This window comes from Etheostoma cragini, chromosome 5, assembly GCF_013103735.1.
Source record: "Etheostoma cragini isolate CJK2018 chromosome 5, CSU_Ecrag_1.0, whole genome shotgun sequence".
NCBI lineage: Eukaryota > Metazoa > Chordata > Actinopteri > Perciformes > Percidae > Etheostoma > Etheostoma cragini.
In genome coordinates, this window is record NC_048411.1 from 15,784,010 (window position 1) to 15,807,245 (window position 23,236).

Consider the following 23,236-nt stretch of genomic DNA (forward strand, 5'->3'; position numbering starts at 1 on the left):
CCCCAGCCTATGCTCTGTGCGCGGTGGAGAGGAGCCCCTGTACAGGCGTGGCGTCCTGGGGAGAGCTAGTAAAGCATTTATTATGGGCTTTGCAGTCCTGTATTATACTGGCAAGCACCGAGCCACTCATGCTTGGCCTTTAACTTTCCTCTGAAAATCAGCCATACATGAAAAAAGGGGGCTCTGGCCCACTAATATATTCCTGATTTAATATTGTATCAGAGACAAGTGAGGGATGGGGATAAAGATGAGAAAAAAACAGATGAGAGGAGAAGAAAATTGTGTTTAAAAATGTAAATGGAATCCTGGAAGTTTTTTTTTTTTTACACGCCTGTTCACTGGTAGTTTGCTGATTAAATATCACGTGGTGACACTGGCAATGCCCAGCGGAGCTTTTGAACCCTGGATCTGTGAAGAATCCGTTTCGAGGCTTTGTGCGTGGGCTGTCTACCATAACTTCCTCTCAAGTAACATAATAGGGACGAGCGGACAGGAAGCAAGACTACATTCTCACCACTACATTCATTCACTCGCCGACTGCCCCAATGTTAACTTTGTGGGGCTCGGGCTATAGGTGGAAAATCTCTGTGTCTGTAAAAGAGGGAAAGAGCGAGGCAAATCCAATCTTTGTCTTTTCTTTTTTTTTAAGATCTTGCCCGTTTTCTCATCTCTCTTCTTCAATCGCATCCTCATTGGCGGGTCGTACTTTTTTAGGTCAGGTTTTTTTTGGGGGGTGTTTGGGGACATCTCTGTGGTGTTTTATTGGCGTGTTCACCATATCGAGGGGGACAATGGGCAGGACATCAGGGCACACCCTCATTTTGGATTTCTCACTTCTCTTCCGCCTCTTCTCTCTTTTGGGTATGTTTGTCCGTTGTGCGTGTCCTGGTCGAAGGAGAGACCCTCCTCCACAGAGCTTGCAGAAAGAACCAAGTGGAAACAGTGCTTCAGATCCTGGCGCTTCCTGGCACAGACATCAACGTTAAAGGTAAGACTTACTCGCTTTCCCCTTTCTCTGTAACCTCTGTCTCACCGTCATCTAATTTCACTCCCACGGTTTGCTCTAGGGTTTCGAAGAGCGATTAACATTGGGGGGGGGGGAATAGAAGTGTCTGTGCGTGTGTGTGTGTGTGTGTGTGTGTGTGTGTGTCATCATTGAGGTTAACCTTTAGCAAAAATGTAAAGGGTGTGTCAAGAAAGAGCCAGATGGGTTTGGAGGCTGAGATTTATAGCTTTATGGTGACTTTGCTTCGTGAATCGAATCCCTTTTGATATTTCAGACTGACTTTCTTTTGTCCCTTTAGGTCAAATACAATGACTTCCCCTCCTTTTATGGAAATGTGCTGTTTCAAAGGTTTCTCCAATTTTGTAATAGTCTTTTTAATAGCAGCCTAAATCCACTTGCATCTTGTGGGAGGAAGCTTATGCGTGAGGCAATCATGCAGAACTATGTTCAAAATAGTCAAATTACCGTTACCCTTTGCGGTTGTCTCTCTAAACAAGGCCCGCGTTAACAGAGCCAGAACCTCATCGGTTCAGGTCGTTTCTTGTCAAATGTACGTTGTAATGTTCTCTAAATGGTCTAAATAGTCCAATTCTTTATCCGTGAACGTTTTTTGATTTTGGAAGGACTGTTGTTAAACATGATCGACTGAAATGGCAGTTTTTGTATTATTATGTAAGGCCCACGTGGGCAGTGGTTAGTAACCTATTTGTAACTTCCAAACAAGAATTTCAAGCAGTCTAAGGGCACATAATAGCTAATCAGTCTTTAGCAGCCAGTTGTGCTAATGTCGTTTGTCTTATGGTAGTGGAAGAGACAGATAAGTCATTAATTAAAAAAACAGGGAGTCCTTAAAAAAAGTGCTGACAGCTGTGTCACTTACAGTATTAGCTTTAATCACTTAGTAAGGTGTATCATCTGTTTCTTCCAATTTTAGCACAGAGGTCCTCTAATTGGACCCCTGCTAGCTTATTTGTTAGCCATGTTATTAGCTCTCAGAGCTAACTTAGCCACAACAGAGTTGGTTAGCCCGCTCAAGCCACAATAAGTCTCTTTTAATCTGTCATCACGAAACTTTAAAATTGTCTAATACCATAGATGCATGTCCCTTTTGAACTGCTTGATACACTAAATTATTTACCAAAAATAGCTCCTCAGTTATTAAGTGTTAGCTATTTACTACGTAAATTCTTGGCTGAAAGCAAAGTTATTAAATTTCAGAGATCATTAAAAGGTATATTTAAGCTAACTTTAAAATATTTAAACAGTAACAAAAGTGCAAATCCTTGTTTGTGTGCTTGTTTTGTTGACCATGTAGACCATGCAGGCTGGACGCCCCTGCATGAAGCGTGCAACCACGGCAGCGTTGCGTGTGTGGAGGCTTTGCTACGTCACCACCCTGCACCCGTGCTTAATAACCAGGTGTGTGGAGTCAGTCCACTGCAGGACGCCGTGCTAAACGGACACTTGGACATCGCCAAAATGCTACTTGAGCATGCAGGTGAGTGAACATCAAAACACACAGAGACTCAGTGCTTTAGAGTAAGAGCTGACGTAAGCAATGGCACAAAGTATTGGTTTCATACATAGACAATCAAATGTGAACGTAGTGTCCGTGACGTCACCCTTAGGTTTCTCAAGAGCCAAAATTAAGCTCAAAGTGGCAGTTTCTGACGTTGGCTAACTCAAAAATGAGCAAAGAAGTGGAGCGAAGGTAGAGCCACTCCCCCAACCCCTCACATGTGGGGATTAGTCTATATACATGAAGTTCCACCTCCGCTCAGATGCCCAGGGAAATTCTGCCTCTTGTCCTTTTCAGGCCTAATTTCCATTACCTTCCTTTTTAAACTCTGGTGGATTCATGAGTACTATGGTTAACTGCTCCTCAGATCTCTGCAGGGGAAATCCAGACAGATAGCTAGACTATCTGTCCAATCTGCTGCTGCTCCTTTAAGAGAGGTCAGTACATGTGCGGGTCTCTTTGGAAAGTGAACACAAGAGGGATCGAGAAAGAGGAAGCAGACGTGTACATGCGACCGGAGCAGATTTGGTGGAATAAGTTTAAGTTTTGTACACAGTGTGTCCAAAATAAACCCCGGACTGAAAGCCAAGTTCATTTATTTGCTCACCAGAAATGGAATTTTGAACCCGATGTTATTTGTTTTATAACGTGGGCCCTGGAGGTAACAAGTCTCCACTGGTTTTCTGACCACCATGGTTGGAAATGAAGCAATCAGGGAAGGTCAACAAATTGAACATTTTAAATGAAACGGTTTATTAACGTGCGCTTGTTGCACCTCGGGCACTGATGCGCTCATCTGTTGAAATTTCCAAATGCCTTTCTACAGTTTCTTAATAAAAGTGGGCTTATCACACAGACAAACGTACATGTGTCATTAGCATGAGAAAAAAATGAGATTTTAACTGTGTTGGGCTGGGACATAAATATCTTAGTGGCTGTCTGGCTCGGGTCGGGTTTGATTACTGCTCTGTCGGACGCGGGCTGGAATAGAAAAATGCGGCCCAATCAGCACTCTAGTGTATATGTCCTAATTTGATGGGAAACACTTGACTGTTTATTCATATGTCTTCATGTAATCCATCTTCCTTGAAACTCATTAAACCAAATGGTCCTTGTCACATTGATGGAATCATATAATGTTAAAATAAAACACCTTTAACTTGTCTAGCCCGTTGGCTGCCAAGAGACCTAATCTGTAGAATTAGCCATTCTGCTAATGATTTACTGCAGTGGTGGGCTGCATGTCACCGCTGTTTTAGCCAAGACACACTTTAAATGTAATGTAGCCAACAAATGCAGCCGCGCTTACTGACAGATTGAATGCTGCTTTCAACCTTATTAGCAGGGCTAGTTTTATCTCAGCTAGCCTCCTGGTAGAGTAAGCGACCTTTTTGACGGTGGGGCTTTTAAAGGGACACTACAGCGATTTTACACATCACATTCAGTTCATTCATCACACAGATGACTAGTTTAGCCTCTGGAAGTAGTTGTATAATGTCTTCTCTGGCTCTGGAGCTCCGAAGCTCTCTAAAGTCTGAAAATAAAATAAAACTGATGATGTCATTTGGGTTAATTCGGCACGGGCATTGAGACTGCATTTTCTTAGCAGAAAGCCTGTGTTACAACATGGAGGCGTGGAGGACATGGACCATTTACCTGACGCGGAGAATCTTACCAAAGACGGTATTAATTTGGATTAGTGGAAATGTAGGATCTAGAGTTTTTTGGGCTTAATCCATACTTTAAATGAAAATGTAGTTTAATGTTTTATTTTACTAGAATATCACTTTTAATATAGTGAAATCTACAATTTGTTAAGGTTATCTGAGAGTGTATTACGGTTACCTACATGTACATCTGAAGAATTATGGGTTGCACACATAGAGTGCAGTTGCCCAAGAAAAAAAGAATTGGTACTGGACCCCAGAGGCTGTAGCAGGTGTATCCTTCTTCACTGTATGAATTGTAGATCATCTATACCATCTCTCCCTCTGCCCCCACTGCTTTCTTTGCTGCTTTACAGCTTTGTTCTTTTCTCTACTGTCTTGATCATCCTCATGCAGTCCTGCACTGCAGTGTCTGTCCAAACAGATTACAGCATCACCTGTTAGATGTCTTTTAATGTCTTTTTGACAAGATTAGAGGAGTCAGGATCCGCCGCTTGCGAAATTCACACACAGTTTTTTGTGGAAATGTGTCACAACACAACTAGTTTGTGCGTCGGCATGTTTGCACGCCACATACAGTCTGAGCTCAGGGGGTTGAAGCGAGCGTGACGGGTGTCATAGCTCAAGAGTAAAGGTGGCGTTGCTTGATGTGCGGCAGAGGAAATGCGTGTGTGTTTTGGGGAAAGGTTGGGGGGGGGGGGGGGGGGGGGGGGGGGGGGGGGGGTGTCATTTGCCAGCGTTGAACAAGTCTCCCATGTAACATACCTCTGCCTCTGCTCACCTCTCAATTTGACTAATTATAGTTAATTTGATCCGACTTTTCCATTAACACATGTACATATTCTGTCCTCAAAAAATAAATTAGACTGGGATTGTTTAGTCCCGGAGAGGAAACAAGAGAGCGCTCCCTTTTTTTCTTTTTTTTCCAGTAACAGGAGGGAGAGCAAATTAAAAGAGGTCAGCGGAAGAAGCAGCTGTATCTGTAAAATTAAAAGATATAGAGAGTGTGTCTGTGCAGCAGACGTCTGGCCTGCTGTCTAGGCCAGGTCTCTTCGCAGGGACCAAGCAGAACAACAGGAATAAGAATGCTCCCGATCTGAAACACCTGCAGGCTTGTACATTATACTACTTTTTCTCACTCGCTCTCTGCAGACTGTTTGCTACTTCCTCACACCTTGATGGCGGGTTGTCTAAAGGCTACAGCAGGGAGCTGGTGAAGAGGTGATCCTCTTGACTCCAGGCTACACTGTCTCTCATGGTTTCTTTTTTGTGATCTCCATCTGGTTGCCATGGACACCATCGATAGGCCAAGCATTTTCTGTCTTCTTTTTGTTTAGATCTTTTAAGTCCTGGCTGTTAAATGTGGAAAGTTTTGGCTTTGGGGCTACATCCTGCTTAGTTACTGTAAGCATCTTTATGTTGCTGTTTATTCCAGCACAACCTTTGTGCTCATGGCAGCATTTCTAACCCCCATACATCAGACTACTTTTTAAATGTTTGGCCAGGGAGAATCGCTGCAACGTCCCATGACAGGAAAACAGGCTAGTGGGCCAGATGCATTTCCATTCCTCTTTCTCTCTTTATTTATTGGAGTCCTGTGTTTAATGCCTGCTACATCTCATGAAACTATATTTTCCATTGGGGCATTCACCCTGCTGTTTCCAACAGAGAGGCTAAACCTAGCTGCCAAGGAGCTGGTAGGCCAGAGAGGGTGACACTGGCACTTCAACAAAGCCTTTATTTGAGAGTGATCTCACTCCTTTTGTGTGTGTGTGTGCGCGTGTGTGTGTGCGTGTATTCCAAGGGGGGAAGGGTGAATGGATCCCACCCCCTACCCACTCTACCTAAGTCCCTCCAGGCGTATGGAGCTGGCAAGCAAAGAATGCCATGGCTGATGGCAAGGCTTACTCTGCTCTCCTCCCCTCCTCCTCCCATTGCCCAAGGCCACCCCACATGACCCTCTGTGTGTGTGTGTGTGTGTGTGTGTGTGTGTGTGTGTGTGTCCGTGTTCCTGTGCGTGTGTCTGTGTTTGTCCCTTCATCAGCTGGTAGGAGTGTTTAAATCTTGCAGGGTGGTCAGGTTATGCAGTACCCTTGATTGGGATGGAATTTGACCCAGAGCCTTTTGCTGTGCAGTTCAGACCTGACACACACACACACACACACACTGCGGAGGCGTGTCAGTGAGCAAAGAGGGTGGAGAAATAAAGAAAAGAGCCTTAAAGCTGTCACCACTCTGCCTTGTGACCGTAATCACTGATGGCGTCCTCTCAATACGGCCCACCATGTTATTAAGCACAGCCAGTCCACCTGGACTTGTAAACACACACACACACACACTGATTTAGATTCTTGGAGGGGAGAGTGTATCGGAGCAGAAAGAAAGAATTGTTCAGGTATGTGTAAAGGTGTTTAAATGTTTCTCATTTGTCTAATTTAGTTTGGCTTGAGTCAAGTTCAGAGAAGGCAAGAGAGGTTGCTACATGACTGCTTCTTCATTTTCTCTTTGGAGTGTTGTGCATCTCTGTTACACACACGGTTGGTTAATGCGCAGCATCCTGAGGTCCCTGCAGATCTTAATGTGAATAAGTGTTTGTGGAGCAGAAAGATGTCATTTGCTCAGTGGCACAAGAAACGCACAGTCCCCTCAGACCGCTGTAGTCAGTCATGGTTTGTCTCTGTCTGTTTGTCTATCTCTGTCATAGATCTCTGAGAGACACACACACACACACACACACAGGTAGTGCTTTAGACACACTTGGGCGGCTTCACTGTCAGCACGGTAAAGAAAGTTCATTCTTCTTAGCACTTATTTCCCTGTGGGTCCTGAACTGGCAACTGCGTGGAGCTGAGCGCTCGTACCATTAGAGGTGAGGCTTTGTTTGGAGCCCTCGGCTTCACTCGGGTGTGTTGATGTTTCAGCTGCAGGTTTCTTCAGGCTGTATTTCAAGGACTTCCCTCGCTGGGAATTTTAGACTAGATTTTTTTTTTTTATCTTTCTCCTCTCTTCCTGGCTCTCTCTCGCGATCCACCCCCAACCTTTCTTTCTGTGTTATGGGGTGGTTGCCAGGATTGAGTCTGGCGCTCTATCCAACAGTCTCCCCAGTCGTTATTCAGTGTGCTCTAAGAGGAGAGAGAGACCCCTTTTCTAGATGAACCTTATGTGTGCATGTTTTATACAGATAAGAATCAAAGTGTAGGGTGATTTTGTGATTTGTTACAAAAAGTTGTCTTTCAGGCCCAGCACCACCTTTACAGTGTACAAATGCCTTGCCCCTTTATAAACAGCTGCAGCTTTTGGTGAGCGTGAAGGCCACAGTGAGCTAGCTTCAGCGAAAAGGAATTGTTATTAGGTATTTTTATGTATTGTACTTTCCTCTTTCGCCTACAAGGTTCAGCAGGAATGTAATGTAATATATTTATTTGTAAGGACCACATAATAATTGATTGTGAATTTGTAAGTGTGGAAAGAAATTGCTCTTCCATCCACAAAGACAAGTTTCAAGGTTTAGTTTGTTTCTTTTGTCCGTTTCCGGCGCCATAGAAAAAAAAACAGTCACAGGTCAAAGATGATCTTGTTGTTGGCCATGAAGATTGTTCTTTGTCTCTGTACTCACTCATTATACATCATCATTTTAGTACTCTTTTCTTTTTCAGCCTTCAAAGTGCCCATGTTATGAAAAAATCCCCTTTTCTGGGATTTGGGGTGTTATTTTGTGTCTTTGGTGCTTCCACATGCATACAGACTTGGAAAAAAAACTATCCATGCTGTTTTGAGTGAGATTCAGGGTTCTGAATGTCCTCTGCCTTCAGTCTCCGGGTGAGCTGTTCAAAATCTGCACGGCTTTCTACGTAACTAACCGTAGTAATTCTCAATGGTAAAACAATGCTACACGCACTAGTTCTACATAATATACAAAAGAACTACATCCATGTCCCTGTTCTGCAGGTTTTTCCACAAGTGTTCCCTCATTTAGAAGAAGTCTCCCAGCTAATCCTGCCTTCTGCTGACCAAAGTTGGAGAAAGAGTTATCTAGCTGATGTGACCTCACCTAGCTACTGCGCATGTGTGACTCCCAACGAAGATAGTAAAGAAATGTGATGTCTTACTATGTAGCTAAAACAGAGACTTAAACTCACAGGGTGAAAACAGGATCTGCAACAATGTGCAGTACAACAAAAACATGGTGTTTTTTTTAAATTAAACAATGTAAACCTATTCTGGTACAACCCCAAAATACAATTATGAACCTGAAAATGAGCATAATATGTGAACATTAATTCAAACGACAATACCCGATGGAATTGATTAGCATATTAAAAAACATGTTATGTATATATAAAATAACAGGCAAGACAAAAATTCTAGAATGAGTGTTGAAAAGCTAGAATAATGTAGACTAATATATAATGTATAATAATGTATGTCTTCTAGAATAAGAAGTTCCCAAGTTTAACTTTGTCATCACAAAGTCAAAAGTAAAGGCTTCATATAATAAAGAGAAGTGGCTCACAGAGACTGATCAGCATCCAGTAAATCAGAATATATCTGATAACTCTCCTCACTAGAGGTGTTTGAGCGGCAGAGGATTACACAAAGCTAGCAGTTGGTGTCCATCCTTTTACATAGTACATCCCATCGTTATCTACCCCACCTCCTCTGCAAGGCTATGATCCCAACTTTAATCTGTGTCTGACCCGACTGTGTTTGGGTGAGCAGCTCACCGACACAGTAATCAGACACAACCCGTTAACATGACGCCCACCTGTGAGAATACAGAGCATGTCACTGACTGGGATGACCGTAGGCAATGCAGCATACACTAGTACTGTTATACAAAAGACATTGACCCAACTGGCTGCTTCATCTGCTGTTACCTCTACAGGCTTTTATGCTCTAAATATCAAGGTAGAAAATGGGAGAAAATATCACTGAGGCTAAAGCACAGAGGGATGTTTGCATATTCACATGCCCGGCTGGTCTTTCTTTTTTTTCCTGCATCTGATGCTCCTCCGCTGGCTGCTGTTTTTTATTTGGGCTTCTAGTCGCTAGCTAGCAGCTCCTTGTCGATGTGTGACGCCGTGCCCCTGGCTGCAGTTCACACACTCACCCTGCCTCTCTTTTTCAGGCGGCGGGTGGGGGGGGATAGAGAGAGAGGATGTTTACCATGCTGTGGAGCTGCCTGCTTCCCAGCTTGTCTGCCTCAGCCACAGCATCAGGAGGGAGGGAGGGAGGGAGGGGGAGAGAGAGAGACTGAGAGACTTTCTTTCCTTCCCTCACTCCCTCCCTCTTTTTGCGCCAATTTTCCCATCCTCCACTCTTGCGTTTTATATTTCTTGTCTTCGCCTGCCCTCTAAAGGCCAAAGGGCTTTGCTGTGTGTGTGTGTGTGTGTATGTACAGTCAGACTGCATCTGGCTGGTGCATCAGGCAGTGGCTTTTGCTCGGCATGTGAATTTCCTCCCTCTGCTGTAGCTTCAGAGTTGAGGTCTTAGCAGGGCAATTTCACATCCATGTACACACACACACACACACACACACACACACATGCATAAAGGATGGTGTAATTACCCTGTGCTCTCATGTAATCCCCCAGGTGTTGTATTTATCTCCACGGCAGCATATCTGACACCCAGCGCCAATACCTGGATTCACTTCAGTCGCAGCCCCTGCACCAAAACCATTCCCCAGCCTCTACTCTCACAGTTTGTGTGTGTGTATGTGTGTATTACATTATAAACAGCAGGTGATGTTATGTGTATGTCTTCTGTTAGAAAATATGTTATTTAGCACTGGCTATGACCATTGATGTCTATATCAAGTGCAGTTGATCTGTGTGGTGGCGCATTAGAGCATGTTTTAAATCCCAGGATGGTTAGTAAGTGAATATCTTGTCCAGAGGGTAAAACATATTAGTATAGAAAGGAAGGAAAATACATTTAAATTCTGGGAAAGCAAAAGACACAAGCTGATGCTTAATGGAAATAAAAGAGAGAAAGTCAAGCAGGTAAATATGCAAACGTGACAAATGGCAGACAGCATGCACCGAGACCCACAGTTAGCTTTCAGGCAGACACATCTACAATCAAACACGCAGCTCAACAGTCCTTTACTGGCTTTTGGGCAATCTGAGCCCAGGGCCGCGCTGCGTGGGCCCTGTCCTCCCCACACCAGTGTCCTCCCTCCTGTTGGAGCCCGTCCCTCAGCGACCCAGTGACGTCGGGGAGCGCTGGGAATATGCGCTTCTCAAGCTTGAATTTCTGTCTCTTGTACTGATGTGCGATCCTGTGTGTGAGCCATGGTAGAGACGTGACAGAGAGAAGACATTGAGAGTATTATTGAGAGTATTATTTAATTTTAAGTGTGTCTCTTTTCATTTTTGGGTCCTCTGTATTTTATTGCAGTTTAAATGTCCCTGTGTTGTGCCACCCGAGGAAAAGTACTGCTTTGAAATTGCAGTGGGAAAACCTTGTCCTCCCATTTTTTTTTCTATCCTTGTTTGGTTGATAACACTCCACAGAATGTTTGCGTTTGTGGCTTAAAGGCCCATTGGAGAGCTCCAAGGCTGGTCCTTTCAAAGGGAGACATGATCAGGGTGGGAAATTAGCACCTGCCACCAGCCAATGGCGGGTACTTTTTCAAAGTGGTGGGTGACTTTGCCTTGTATACCAGCCACAGTGGCGGGTGGAGTGGTTTTCAGCGCTACTCTGTGACCTCTGTTTAAAAAATGTGGCAACATATCCCCGGTGTTAAGAGGCCCGCTGCGGAGTCGGTAGTAGCAACTGTTGAGGGCAAAGTACAGAAAAAGAGAAGGTCCTTTTTTAAATAAGTGGCGCATTGGGGCCAAGGGAAAACAAGGGAATGGCTAGCCTAGTAGGGTTGGGCTATGTCCCCTAAATTGGCAGATTATCAGGCATACATTCAAATGCCCTCTGTAAATAGACAGTATTACATGCTGCCTCTGCTAGGGGCAGCACATTACAACTTCCCTACTTTCAGTTACGGTGCCGTCTAGACTTAACCAGATCTCCGTGCTCTGCATAACGACAGTACAGAGGAACGTTTGCCTTTAACAGAGCGCAGTAATAACCTAATATACCATCATTACTGAGATTATCAATAAACAGAAACATAACTCTTGCAGCGCACATGAACAGATGCGTAATATTAGCTCACACATAAAATAGCACCCTCGTGAATTAGCCTACTGTTGCCTACGTACATTCATAAATCCTACATAACTTCGTCATCAGACTTACTCATGCACGCACAAATTAGTATCCCCAAAGTTAGTCCAATGAGGGGAAACGTTGCACGTTAACGCCTTTTCTCTCTTGCTCGAGGCTGCTGTGTCCAAGCCGAGGCGCAGAGCATGACTTTACCGCATGCTGATACATCACTAGGCCACGGGGTGGGGGGGACGTGGCATCACGATGGTGGGTCCCCATCGTGATGCCAGTCTACCAGCACGATGGACGATGATATGATATCACCCATTGGCACAACCCTACAGTCTACTTCACAGACAACCAGTCCATGCGCTGTACTTACTGTCGAACGTACTCGTCTTCAGAAAATGCAAACAATTTGTTCATTAGAGGATCACCTAACCTTAAATTAGAGGCAATAAAAGACCACAAGTCACCCCAGTCTCATATCAAGGGCACTTCCATACAGCTGGCAAACAATAAAAACTTTTCACATCACTTTTTATTTGCTTATGTTAATAAAATATGAAATAATAATACAAAATAATGTACATAATAAGCAATTCAAAATATGCTAGTGCACTTTTTATAAATTTGAAATTTTGAAAATGTGGCTGGTAAAAAATATAAGTGGCTGGAAAAATTGGGAATCCACCAGCCGCTGTGGCTGTGGGCAAAAAAGTTAATTTCCCACCCTGGACATGATGTATTTTAAAGCAAAACAGCCTCAGTCAGAAGATGGACCTGTTTTCCAGCAGACATGATTTGGCGTGTTAATGTGTGTCTACAGCCACTCCTACGGCATGAGCGTAATAGCGAGCACAGCTTGTTATAGAAACCTGGTGATCATGACCTGCTGTGAACAACCTCACTCTCTCTCACACAGCACGTCGCTCCGTCTCCCTCTGCCTTTCTCTTGTGGCCACTTTGATCAAATCTGTGCTCTTACGTCCTTGACTGGTGCCCCCGATGCCTGACCCCTGCATTTGAAAATTCCCCGCTTATGTAAAAGTTTATGTAGATTAATGCCACAATTTATGCAGATTGAGTTTTTGCCACTCAGGCTTGAAGCACTAAAAGGTAGATGAGCGCTGACCTTCCCCGCTAACAGCTACGTGAGCTCTCACCGATTATCTCATAACTGCTACACACAGTGTTGGTTCAGTGGCAGACAGAGAGCTGGGGAGCAATTTCAGGAATCATATTGTTCCATTTTGAACTTTTTTTTTGTATGGTGTCATTTAAAACAAGGCTGTCTTTTGTCAAAATGGCATCTGGGAGGTTTAGTAAGTGTTGTTTATGTCAAAATGCACACGCACACATACGCACACACACACACACACACGCACACACACACACACACTTGTCCCTTTTTCAAAACATAATGCTGCAGCCCATCAAACAGAAACAACTGGCAGCAGTGTTGGTATCAAGCGGCCGTCTGTGTGTCACGCCGAGCCTCCACAGAGCCCTAAACATTGCATGTGGCGGCAGCACTGCCGAGGTTGAACGGTCAAGTACCATCAGGAGAAGTTTGCGATGGAAATGGGTCTATCTGAAGGAAAACAAAGGGCTCACACTTGACTCAACCAGCTCCATGTAGGCTAAGTGCACAAGGGCCTGTCTGACACTAGAAAATGGCTTTCAGGCTGAACAGACAAAGCACAAAGAGAGAGTAGCGGATACATGTCACCGTTAGAACTCCCCTGGCTTTGTAGAAGAGAGGAAACAATGACTGTCATGTTCAGTGGGAATGTAGTGCAGCGCTGAAAGGGGAATGTCAAGTTTGTTGGTTGCTTAAATTAGAGATGTTCCGGTATCAGTTTCAGTATCGCCTTCAATAATGCCTTATATGTTGGTATTGGGATGTACTGGAGTTATGCATTGAGCCGATACCACAGAATACAACCCTGAAGAAGATCTATCTTAAATTAGTAGATGGGTAGAAGTTTCAGCAGTCATTTTCTGATGTCACAGAGGTTGGTTGCGAGTTTATCACCCCCTTTAACTTTCTGTGTATTTGATTCTAACGATATCAACGAGTTTGCGTGCGGCAGTACATAAAAAAGGCCAACATGAGAGTAGAGCCTCCATCAGGTCACCAACCCTCTGCGCCTTGTACACAAACACAAAGTGACCCGCCAGCCCCACAGTTAAGACAATGTGTCAGCTGAAGTTAGTGCTGAAGTGAGCTAAAAGCCCGAGCTGGCATTGAGGCCCCAGCTGTTCACTTTGAGTGTGTGTGTGTGTGTGTGTGTGTGTGTGTGTGTGTGTTTTATTTATATCTGTTGCGGTGTCCTGTCATTGACACGTGTTGTTTCTCTTCCGCCTTATTTGATAATGATGCTGTCATGTTATCGCTGATGCCTCCGCAGGCTGTTTACATTTGACTCATTAACCTCCCAGTTTAAAGCTAAACTGCCATTTTAATACCAAAATCCTAATGCAGTATATCACAGCTTACTAAAACTACAGGTGGATTCTAATTTTAAGTCCGTTCATTAGTAGTAGTTGTTTTCCCAATGAGGAACCTTCAGGTTATTCACTTGTATCCAGAGCACATCCTTCATTGCTTTCAATCTGGCAGGCAATTTTAAAGATTTAGTGAAGGTAGAAGAATACTCAATAAATCAATCTTTTTGTTTAGCACAACAAAAGTCATGCAGCATAAAGTGCTTCACATTTCACATTACTTGCCGGGGGGGGGGTCAAAGAGGATTTATGTTTTAGTAGTGTTTCTATTTAAATATTCTGTTTTGTGTGAAGCTGAAAGCCTTTGTGCACCTGAACATCACTTTATGCACTCGTCCTTGTGCACTCATGCGTAGAGTTGTGTTACTTCAATAGAGGTAGGGACACACAGTCGTAAAAACTCTCAACATTGTCATTGTAAAATGTTGATAAAGTATGTGATACTATTAGAACAAATTAGTTAACTTGAATTTTGTTATCTAGCAGTTTATGAAAGAAAAAAAAAACATCCAAATAGTTGCAGTCATGCTTATTTCAGGTTGTAGTTGAAGCCAGTAGGTGTTGTGTGGTCTGATCCTGTGTACCTCTGCCCCCTCCAGGCTCCGTTCTCCTAGAGCAGACTGACAGAGACGGGCTTACTGCACTGGAACTGGTCTCTGCAACAAGTCAGAGAGAGGAGCTCCTCCACAGTGCTCAGATCGGGGACTCAGCCCAGAGAAACAATGTTACTAAGGTGTTGAACCTGCCCCTGCTGGAGGCCGGATCCTCTCTGCTGGCCCACCTCATTTTCTCCTACCGGAAAGAAAAGGGTCTGCCCGGCCACCTGCAGCCCAGAGACAAGCCCTACAGCCTGGGCTACAAGCTGGTCCGGGCCCTGGAGACACACTCATACCAAAAGGTGACTTTGGGCTGGACAGACCAGCAGGCGGTGAGGCTGGTGGAGGATGCAGAGACACTGCTGGAATTCAGCAGAGGGAGTTACCTGGGCCAGGTGTCGCAGGCAGTGAAAGAGTGCAAAGGAGAGAACACAATGTTCCTAATGGAGATACTAGAAGATCTCAAGGCCCGGGGGAAAGAACTAGTGGCTGCTTTGTGACAACACACCGAGAAAGAATTGATTGTGCAACCTTTGATTGAAATGCTAACAAAAGGTCATCTGTGTCGGTTATAGACAGGTAAATAGGAAAGCACGCGTTTTGAAGTTAGCGGTGTGTTTATTTCTACGGAGAAAACATTTATTTACTAACTACGTGGGTTGTATATTGTCGGCCACCTTGTTAATATTACTTTTCACAAATAGAAAAATGGCCCTAAAAATGTATTTTTGTTGCATGTTTGTATGTCAATACGATAACTTGTGCAGCGACTGATACTACCTCAGGTTCTTCTTTCTACTGATACTTTGTTAAAAGAGAATTATTCCTTTTTTACATGCTAACTATTATTTATCACAAAATAAAGTGAAATACCTAACAAATGCATTGGCTTCATGGTGCGGACACAGTGAAAGAGAGCGGAAAGCCAGTTGTAGTCATCCTGGTCTGAGCTGCTTGAGGCACTGGTGTGCACTGAGGGGCTCGGCCACACAGACAGCTGTGAGGAATGAGCCACTTCCTGAAGCTGAACATGAATGAAAAAAGCGGCTCAGGCCTGCTTGTTGGAGTTGGTCGAGTGGGCGGGGGAGCAAAGGAGGTGAGGGGAGAGGGGGGATTTGAACCTGAAATGTGAATGTGGTGCCTCAGACTGAGATGAATGGCCGTATATTTCCTTTGCTGCTATGAGTGTTGGTTTGGAAATTAAAAGAAGCAGAATATAAATGTTGCAATAATCCAGACACTCTGAAGATGATAAAAAATATTTAATTTTGTGTTTGTTTTTCTGTTTTTTTCTTTCAAAATAAGCAACATACATCAGATGCATTTCATTTCCCAAACCAGAAATAAACATCAAATTATCCCCCCCCGACTAACCCCATATCTCGGCTCCTTATTCCTGTCCTGAAATGTCATTGGTCCGAACTGGGCACATAAAAAAGATGTCACAGGCAGGCAACGTAGCAGGCGGAAAAAGACAGATCTTAGAAAATGAGGCAGGCATACACCTACTTTACAACATCAACAACAGGCATACTGTATAAAATACAAACATAAATTAAATAGCTATGTACAGTATTTAAAAAATAAATACTCATTTCAACTTGGTGCAATCAAAGGGCTTTTTTTTTTCCTTTTACATATGTCAGTCCGATACATTCCTTTATATAATATATTTTCTCTAAATAATACAAAATAAAAACACTTTGGTTGCTTTCAAACAGCTGATATCTAATAAATAATGACAGAACAAGAAACGGTATTGGGATGCAGTACCACACAATAGTCACCAAAAATGTTGTAAAGTAACTACATACAGTAGTAGACACATACGTAGGGGGTATCCAGACATATCTTTCAGGCATTATAAAAAGCCATCCTTCACAAGCCCCAGTGTTTGTTGAGGAGGCTATAATCAGTCTGCGACGCTACTCTTAGGGGACAGTCTGTTATTGTCTTTCAAGTGGATTTCTCAAAACAAAATCAATGGCCCTCTGTAGTGACAAATCCAAGCCTGATGATATTTAAGCATGGATATGGATGGGTAAAGAAGGAGGGAAAAGGTACAGGTAATGGCAAGCAGAAAGGCAGGGCTAGAAGATGACACAATGGCAGAAGAACGCTTGAGTTGTGGTAGAGAGGGGGTGGAGAGTGGTAAAGATAGAGAGACAGACAACGGGGGGAGATGGAACACAAAGATGGGAAGTGGTAGAAATGGAGGCAGGGATCAGCAGGATGAGCGGAGACCTTCTCAAATGTAGCCTGAGCTGTGATCTTTCAACAGACGCTCAGCAAGACGCTCAGGAGGCCGTCCCTTCAGACAGGATTGCAACCCCGTTCACTGACGAATGAGGGAACCGCAGAGAGAGAAAACGGAGAGAACCATGATGGTAAAAGAGATCTGAAATAGTATAAAACCCACACACACACGCATACATTCCTCCATCCCTGACATCTCAGGCCCAGGTCCCCTCAGAGCATTGCCTTGTCACACAGCGACTTGCTGCTCATCTAGCTGACGGCCTTCTACACCAGTAAACTCCACACCAAATAACAGCTGGCACTTCTGCTGCAGCCCACATCACACACACATACACACACACACACTTCATGATGCTGACACACACACATCAACTGAATCTATGCATCAGTGTACAGCTGGAGGGGGGATACAATTGTAACACACACTGACACTGAGAAAAGCAACGTGTCTTTGATTGCATAAACGTGTACGCAAACACTCTCATACACAGTTCACATGCACAAGCCTCTGTCTCTGGAAAGACAGATCAAAGTTGAGCTGTGGGCACAGGAGGTGGGGCAGATGGAGAGGGTGGCCAGCCCGGGGCACAGCATCACAGAGAGCATGTTTGTGTGAGCGTGTGTGCCTGAGAGGGAGTAGAATGTGCCTGCTTCCCTAAATGGGATGTTATGCTTTCATCTGTGAGCAAGTAGGTGCAGTATTTACTACGCAAAATCTCTTAAAGAAGCAGTGTATTCACGTTAGAGGATGTGTTCTTCTTTTTCCTTTTGTGCCTGTATGCATGCTTGTGTGTGTGTGTGTGTGTGTGCATGTGTGAATGCTGTCTTGTGTGGCCGCCAAGGCAAGCGGGGAGATGAGAGGAAAGGAGACCAGCCTTTCAAACAAGATTAGGGCTGTGGCAGCCTAAAGGCCTGCCTGCCTGGCGACACACTGCATAGACTGGGTGACATCTATATTAACGACAGCAGAAGGCCCAGTCTGCTGCGCCTCCTGACAGACAGAGAAGGTGTCTTGATGATTGGCTGACAGGGGACTTTGATATGTTTTTAAGGGGTTAAATGAGGCTACAGCTAAATTATCTGGATATTTGGGGCAAAATACAAACTGTCTAATCCTCTACAGTGATATTCCTTGTTCCTCTGGGTACTATTTAATTATGATTATGTAATCACAATCTATTTTAAGAAGAACAGACTCACTGTACTTTAAACTAATACCACTGTCCACTGTGGTTAGATTTTTTTGGGGATTAATATCTTTAAAAAGAAAAAGAAAAAGAAAAAAAACAAGCAAATGTGGCCCTTGTATTAAAAGCCAAGACAGATACCAGCACAAGCTTTCAGCCTGTTGGTCCAGCTTTGTGTTTGTGTAGAAGGACATATCTGGAGGCTACGACCATAATTGCTAATCAACTTGGCTGGCTGAGTTAAGTGGAAACAATCTAAATTACCGCCAGTGAACATAACATCATTACGATCCAAGGGAGGAAGTAAACAAAAGGTTCTTCAGTACAAAACCAATTAGAAAATATGAACATTTTACATAAAACATTTAACAATAAGAACAATATGAGCTAAAAACTTAAAAGTCTATTGCAGAGTTATGATGCCGATGTTAGCATAAGGCTTGTATTTTGATAAACATGGATGCACTAAAAATGTATTTTAAGGATGGTAAGTTTAAATGTTAACACTTGTTTTACTTGTTGTGTGACAATTATCACTTGTGGCAAATAGATGGACAGAGTCCTTGGACTGGAACTGTCAGAGTGATGGAGAGAAGAAAAGAGAAGAGTTGCTCACACGGCTGAGAAAAAGATCTTTCCAACCATCCTTTCATCACCTTTTAAACTTAATCATAAGTATAACGGTGAATATTAATTGTACTCGTCTTTTTTGTACAAAAATTACACTTCAGGAAACTGTACTGTACTCTACATCATGAGCAATTAAAGACAGAACAAATTAGGCTTTAGAGAAGAAAATAAGGAAGAAAAAGAGGAAGGATAGCTGAGCCGAGCTGATACAGAGCTGTCTTCCTCTGCTCCTCAGCGTCCAATAATAAGACCACGAGAAGAAAAGTGGAGAAAAGAAGAGTTGGTGGGCGGACATCTACCCGGGGTTGTTTTTCTTCCTTTTATTTGGACTGGGATTGGGATCCAGTTTCAGCTCTCGGTACTGCACCTGTTAAAACACACAGAAACACACATGCAGGCATGTATGTATGCACGCACGCACACACACACACACGCATGCACGCACACACAAACACACACACACACACCACCCGGTCAGGTGGAAAGAGCAAAGGATGCTTGAATAGCACAGAAACCCTCCAGAGGCTCTCTGAGTCCAGCTGTGTGGAACAGTGGCCTCAGGGAAGGGATTGCACACCGATTACCACACACACAGACACACATATACACACACAAACACACAATCTATGTGCACTGTTCAAAGCTCCAAATACACTCGTGCTTGCACACAGACACACACAAATAATACACGTACAGACAGACTTCTGCAGATGTGGGACAGAGGCCTAAGGGAAGGGATCACACAAACAAACAAAACAGGGCAAGGCCTCGTGGGAAAGCTTGGAGAGACAACAGAGTCATCTCAGTAAGCCAAGATGGTTAGATGAGAAAGGGCAGAGGGATGAGAAGGAGACAGAAGATAGTCAAAGTACTGTAACCCTTTATAGAGTAGTCATAGTTACTACAGTATCAATTTGTTATTGATCACATGGAGCTTGATACAAACAAGGTACATGACAGGGGGTTTATCTGGCTAAACATTTAAATACACAAAATGATTAACTCACAGTTCATGTGCTGTTGAATAAAGAGCCTGTTGTAAACGTAGGGCAGATAGACAAACTTGTCTGACAAAAACCCAAATGTTAATTAGAGAATGTAACCTATACTAACTAGTGGCCGGATGTATTAACAACATGCATACGGGAGATTTTTACTGTGTTTGCACCATTCATGGTACAAAACCAAGAAAAAACAACAAAATACAATCTCTTTAACACATCTCTCTCTCCACTCATGCTGAACTGAACAGTCTTTGTGAAGCATTCCTTCTTCTCAATGGAAACTTTAGAAGACATGGCCTGATGAGGCTCCTTTCTCTTTGCACACAGGTGGACGACCTGTCAGCTATTAGGTGAAGAACAGCCACATCAACTTGGACTGTTTTTTTAACTACTTTAGATGACTTACAATTCAGTTACAGACAACAGGATGAAAAAACACTGTTCAGATATTTTACACACTGACAATTGTTTTTTGTGGTGGTCAGCACGAATTTTAATCTAATGTATTTCAATTTCTCCTTTTTTTTGTGGTGCTCTGCACGTAATGGGAAGCATCTACGCAGAGGTACGGAGGAAAAGAACATCGGGGAAAGGACACGTCACAAGCCGGGACAAGAACCGCTGTCTCTGGGGTTAAGTGCAAAATCAACGGGACACGCGAAAACAACGGGGCGGTTGTGTTTAGAAAAAAAAAAGAAGGGAAAATTAAACGCCACACGGGGGAGATTTCTGCGGACTCTGGGGCATGTGCGATAACCAACGGGATGATTGTGTTTAGGAAAAGAAAAACTGGAAAATTAATCGCTACACGCGGGAGACGATCCCCGGTCTCTGGGGTGGACCCATCCCATCCACCACCCCAACCAACGTCCCTGCATGGATTTTTGGCTTTTCATACGTCTTGCTACTGTAGTCGTGCTGTGATTACAAATTCCAATACATTAGATTAAAATTTGTGCTCACCAACACAACATAAACATGTCTGTGTACACAAATCAATGGATTAAAGAACGTGACCATTTCACAAACTGCTGTGAGACTGGATTGGCTAAATATGCTAGTTAGCTTAGCAAAAACAGCTAGCCTTTCTCTGTCCAAAGATAGCTAAGCCCACCTAGTGTAAAGAAAGACTGTGGTAGATTTTAGGAGGATTATTATTCGGGAATATTTCTTGATCTGGAGTGGTTAGCTTCTGGTGTTTTGTTGTCACTGTGAGGTTGCCAGGCAACAAGCAGAGAATCCAGGAGGTTAATGGGCCCAGCTAAAACATAATGCAGCATTAAGCTCCGTTGGTTTTTGTTTCCGGTTTCCCGTTGCTAAGCTAAGCTAACTGTCACCTAACTTCATATTCACCAGATACTTACACTATGAGAGACTATCAAACTTCTTATCTATCGGCAAGAAAGTGAATAAGTAACTTAACAAAAACGTTTCCTTTATTCCTTTAAGTTAACCATTAAATTAACATTAAATAACATTCTATTTAATGTTAATTGATTGGTTAATTTAAAGCTATACTGCGTAGTTTCCGCCGCCCTCATGAGGAATTCTAAGTGATGAAAACAAAACTGTTGGCGCGTCCACATGATCCAAGTCTTCCGTGACTGCGCACCACTGTCACCACTTTGCAAAGATGGTGAGCAAAGCTTGGTAAGAAGTGATGGACACTCAGACGCAAAAGCATCACAGTGGCTGAGCGTCAACAACCAGAGACTGTCACTCTGGCAGTCTCTCACTTTCAGATGTGTGTGCATGCACACAAATACAGTCAGTAGCCTAGACAGATTCAAGGCACTGACAAGCACTAGCCACTGAATCAGAATACTAATAGAATAAAAAAAAGAACTTAACAGTCACAGCACCAAAGCCAGTATCGTCTGTGGGATCCTTCCCAGGCTGATGTACTGTAGGCTACTCTGCCTGTCGGATTGATTGACATCCGCTCTGATTCTCCAGGCAGACAACAAACTGACGTCAATATGGGTTCTCTGTTCTGTCTCATGGTGGGTCTGTCTGCTGTGGACGGGAACAGCAGCGTCTCTTAACACTGGCTGGGAACAAGCCTCCATCATCCATCTTCTACTGGTTCCCACTGTCGCTTCAATGAGGCCTTCCAGTTTCCTCTGCCTGCAATGTACAAAACTGACATGCAAAGAAGCACGTGTGCTCACCAATGCATTGCTTACACATGTGAATGTGCAATGACAATGTACACCCACACGCCCACGCCTCCCACATCATGCCTTCACACAACACCCTGCCACTGCATCATTGAATCCCAAAGAAATTCACAGACCGTACAAATACATCCAGTGGGGTATTTCAGTTCCTCTGTTTCACACTGGTGGTCACCAATGTCTCGTTAAGGTGCTTACAGAGTGGTTAGGCCAGCATGTGTTGCTCTCTACGCCTCACTAGGCAGCCAGACTGCACTGATACAGATCTGGATGCTCCTCACTGTCCATAAGGCAAACTAACATCCTACTAAACAGCTGTACAAATAAAAACGGTAAGTTGGATACAGCAAGAGAAATGAGAGACTATGAGGTAGTCTGAAAGGATACAAAGGCAATAATCCACGTGGAGAAAAACAAGGGAGGAAAAGAGTGATGGGAAGCCAGATAAAGACGTGACAGAAATAGATAGAAAGATGAAGGGAGGAAGGGCAGAGAGCGGGACAAACCAACAAAGGAGACAGGAGAGAAAACAATGAAAGTGAAGAAGAGACTGGGCAAGACAGAGGGAGATCTGTGGACACTCGGGTGATGACAGATACTGTTCTCCTGTGGGTGTGGATCCTTTTATAGCCCTGCCAACTAAAGCAGACAAGGGAGCAATACCCAGGGGACAGAGTGGGGTTTATACGGCTCCATCTGTGTGTGTGTGTGTGTGTGTGTGTGTGTGTGTGTGTGTGTGTGTGTGTGTGTGTGCGTGCGTGCGTGCGTGCGTGCACACAGTGGTAGTTTGGTTTAGGAACCATGACAGTCCTGGCAGAGGACCAACGTTAACTGTGATCAATGAGATCAACAGTGGTGCATCCATGTATAAACAAGTGAATGAATGGTTGAATGATTTAATTCACTCATGAGTAAAAGAGTAAAAGCACATCTGCATGTAGCATAGTTACATGGACATATGTCTGTTAATATCAAATAATTGCAAGCACAATTCACAAAAAGATATACGCCTTTATCAAAATGTTTCTCCATGTGCAACTCACTCATCGTTTGCTGCAGGCTTTGAGCAAGCTACCACGGATCCAAAAGTAGGACAGATATTGTGCGGGATCACTGGCTGTTAGTGGTCCCATTACACGGCCAAACGCCTACAGCAGCAAAAAGGAACACGGCAATTTAATTCTGCACGCTGACATTCCTGTCCAAACAAAGCTATTTGTGAGTGCAGAAAAACAAAGAAAAGTTTGCATGTCAGTAGAAAGTAGGGTTTTGTTGCTCATGAAGGGTAGCGAAGGGGATCGACAAAAACAAAAAGGTATGGGAAAAAACAATATCTCAATCAAACAGTAGTTTTATCTGTGAAGAGCTGCCAGCCAAGAGAAATGGGGCTCATGCGTCACAGGTTCAATTCCACCACACAGGTGACAGGCCTGCCTGATGCTATACCCTCGGCTCCCTGCATACCTCACCTAATAACACACACACACATATACACACACACACACACACACAC

At 43.7% G+C, this 23,236-nt stretch overlaps 2 protein-coding genes across 9 annotated transcripts in view; one reads left to right on the forward strand and one right to left on the reverse strand.

Annotated features, from left to right (window-relative positions):
• Nucleotides 1-15,341, forward strand: part of slf1 (SMC5-SMC6 complex localization factor 1) — a 31,095-nt gene extending 15,754 nt beyond the window's left edge. For 2 of the 3 annotated variants that reach the window (XM_034870963.1, XM_034870964.1), the window contains exons 16-18: nucleotides 896-988; nucleotides 2,322-2,504; nucleotides 14,470-15,341. In XM_034870963.1, the coding sequence (XP_034726854.1) occupies nucleotides 896-988; nucleotides 2,322-2,504; nucleotides 14,470-14,966 (773 nt within the window). In that variant the 3' untranslated portion in view covers nucleotides 14,967-15,341. Of the gene's footprint in view, nucleotides 1-895; nucleotides 989-2,321; nucleotides 2,505-9,786; nucleotides 10,280-14,469 lie in introns of those variants that run through there. The other variant, XM_034870965.1, reaches the window with a different exon arrangement.
• Nucleotides 15,342-16,261: 920 nt separating this feature from the next.
• Nucleotides 16,262-23,236, reverse strand: part of mctp1a (multiple C2 domains, transmembrane 1a) — a 130,681-nt gene continuing 123,706 nt past the window's right edge. For all 6 annotated transcript variants that reach the window (XM_034870957.1, XM_034870956.1, XM_034870959.1 and 3 more), the window contains one exon: nucleotides 16,262-18,909. In XM_034870957.1, the coding sequence (XP_034726848.1) occupies nucleotides 18,838-18,909 (72 nt within the window). In that variant the 3' untranslated portion in view covers nucleotides 16,262-18,837. The remainder of the gene's footprint in view (nucleotides 18,910-23,236) is intronic.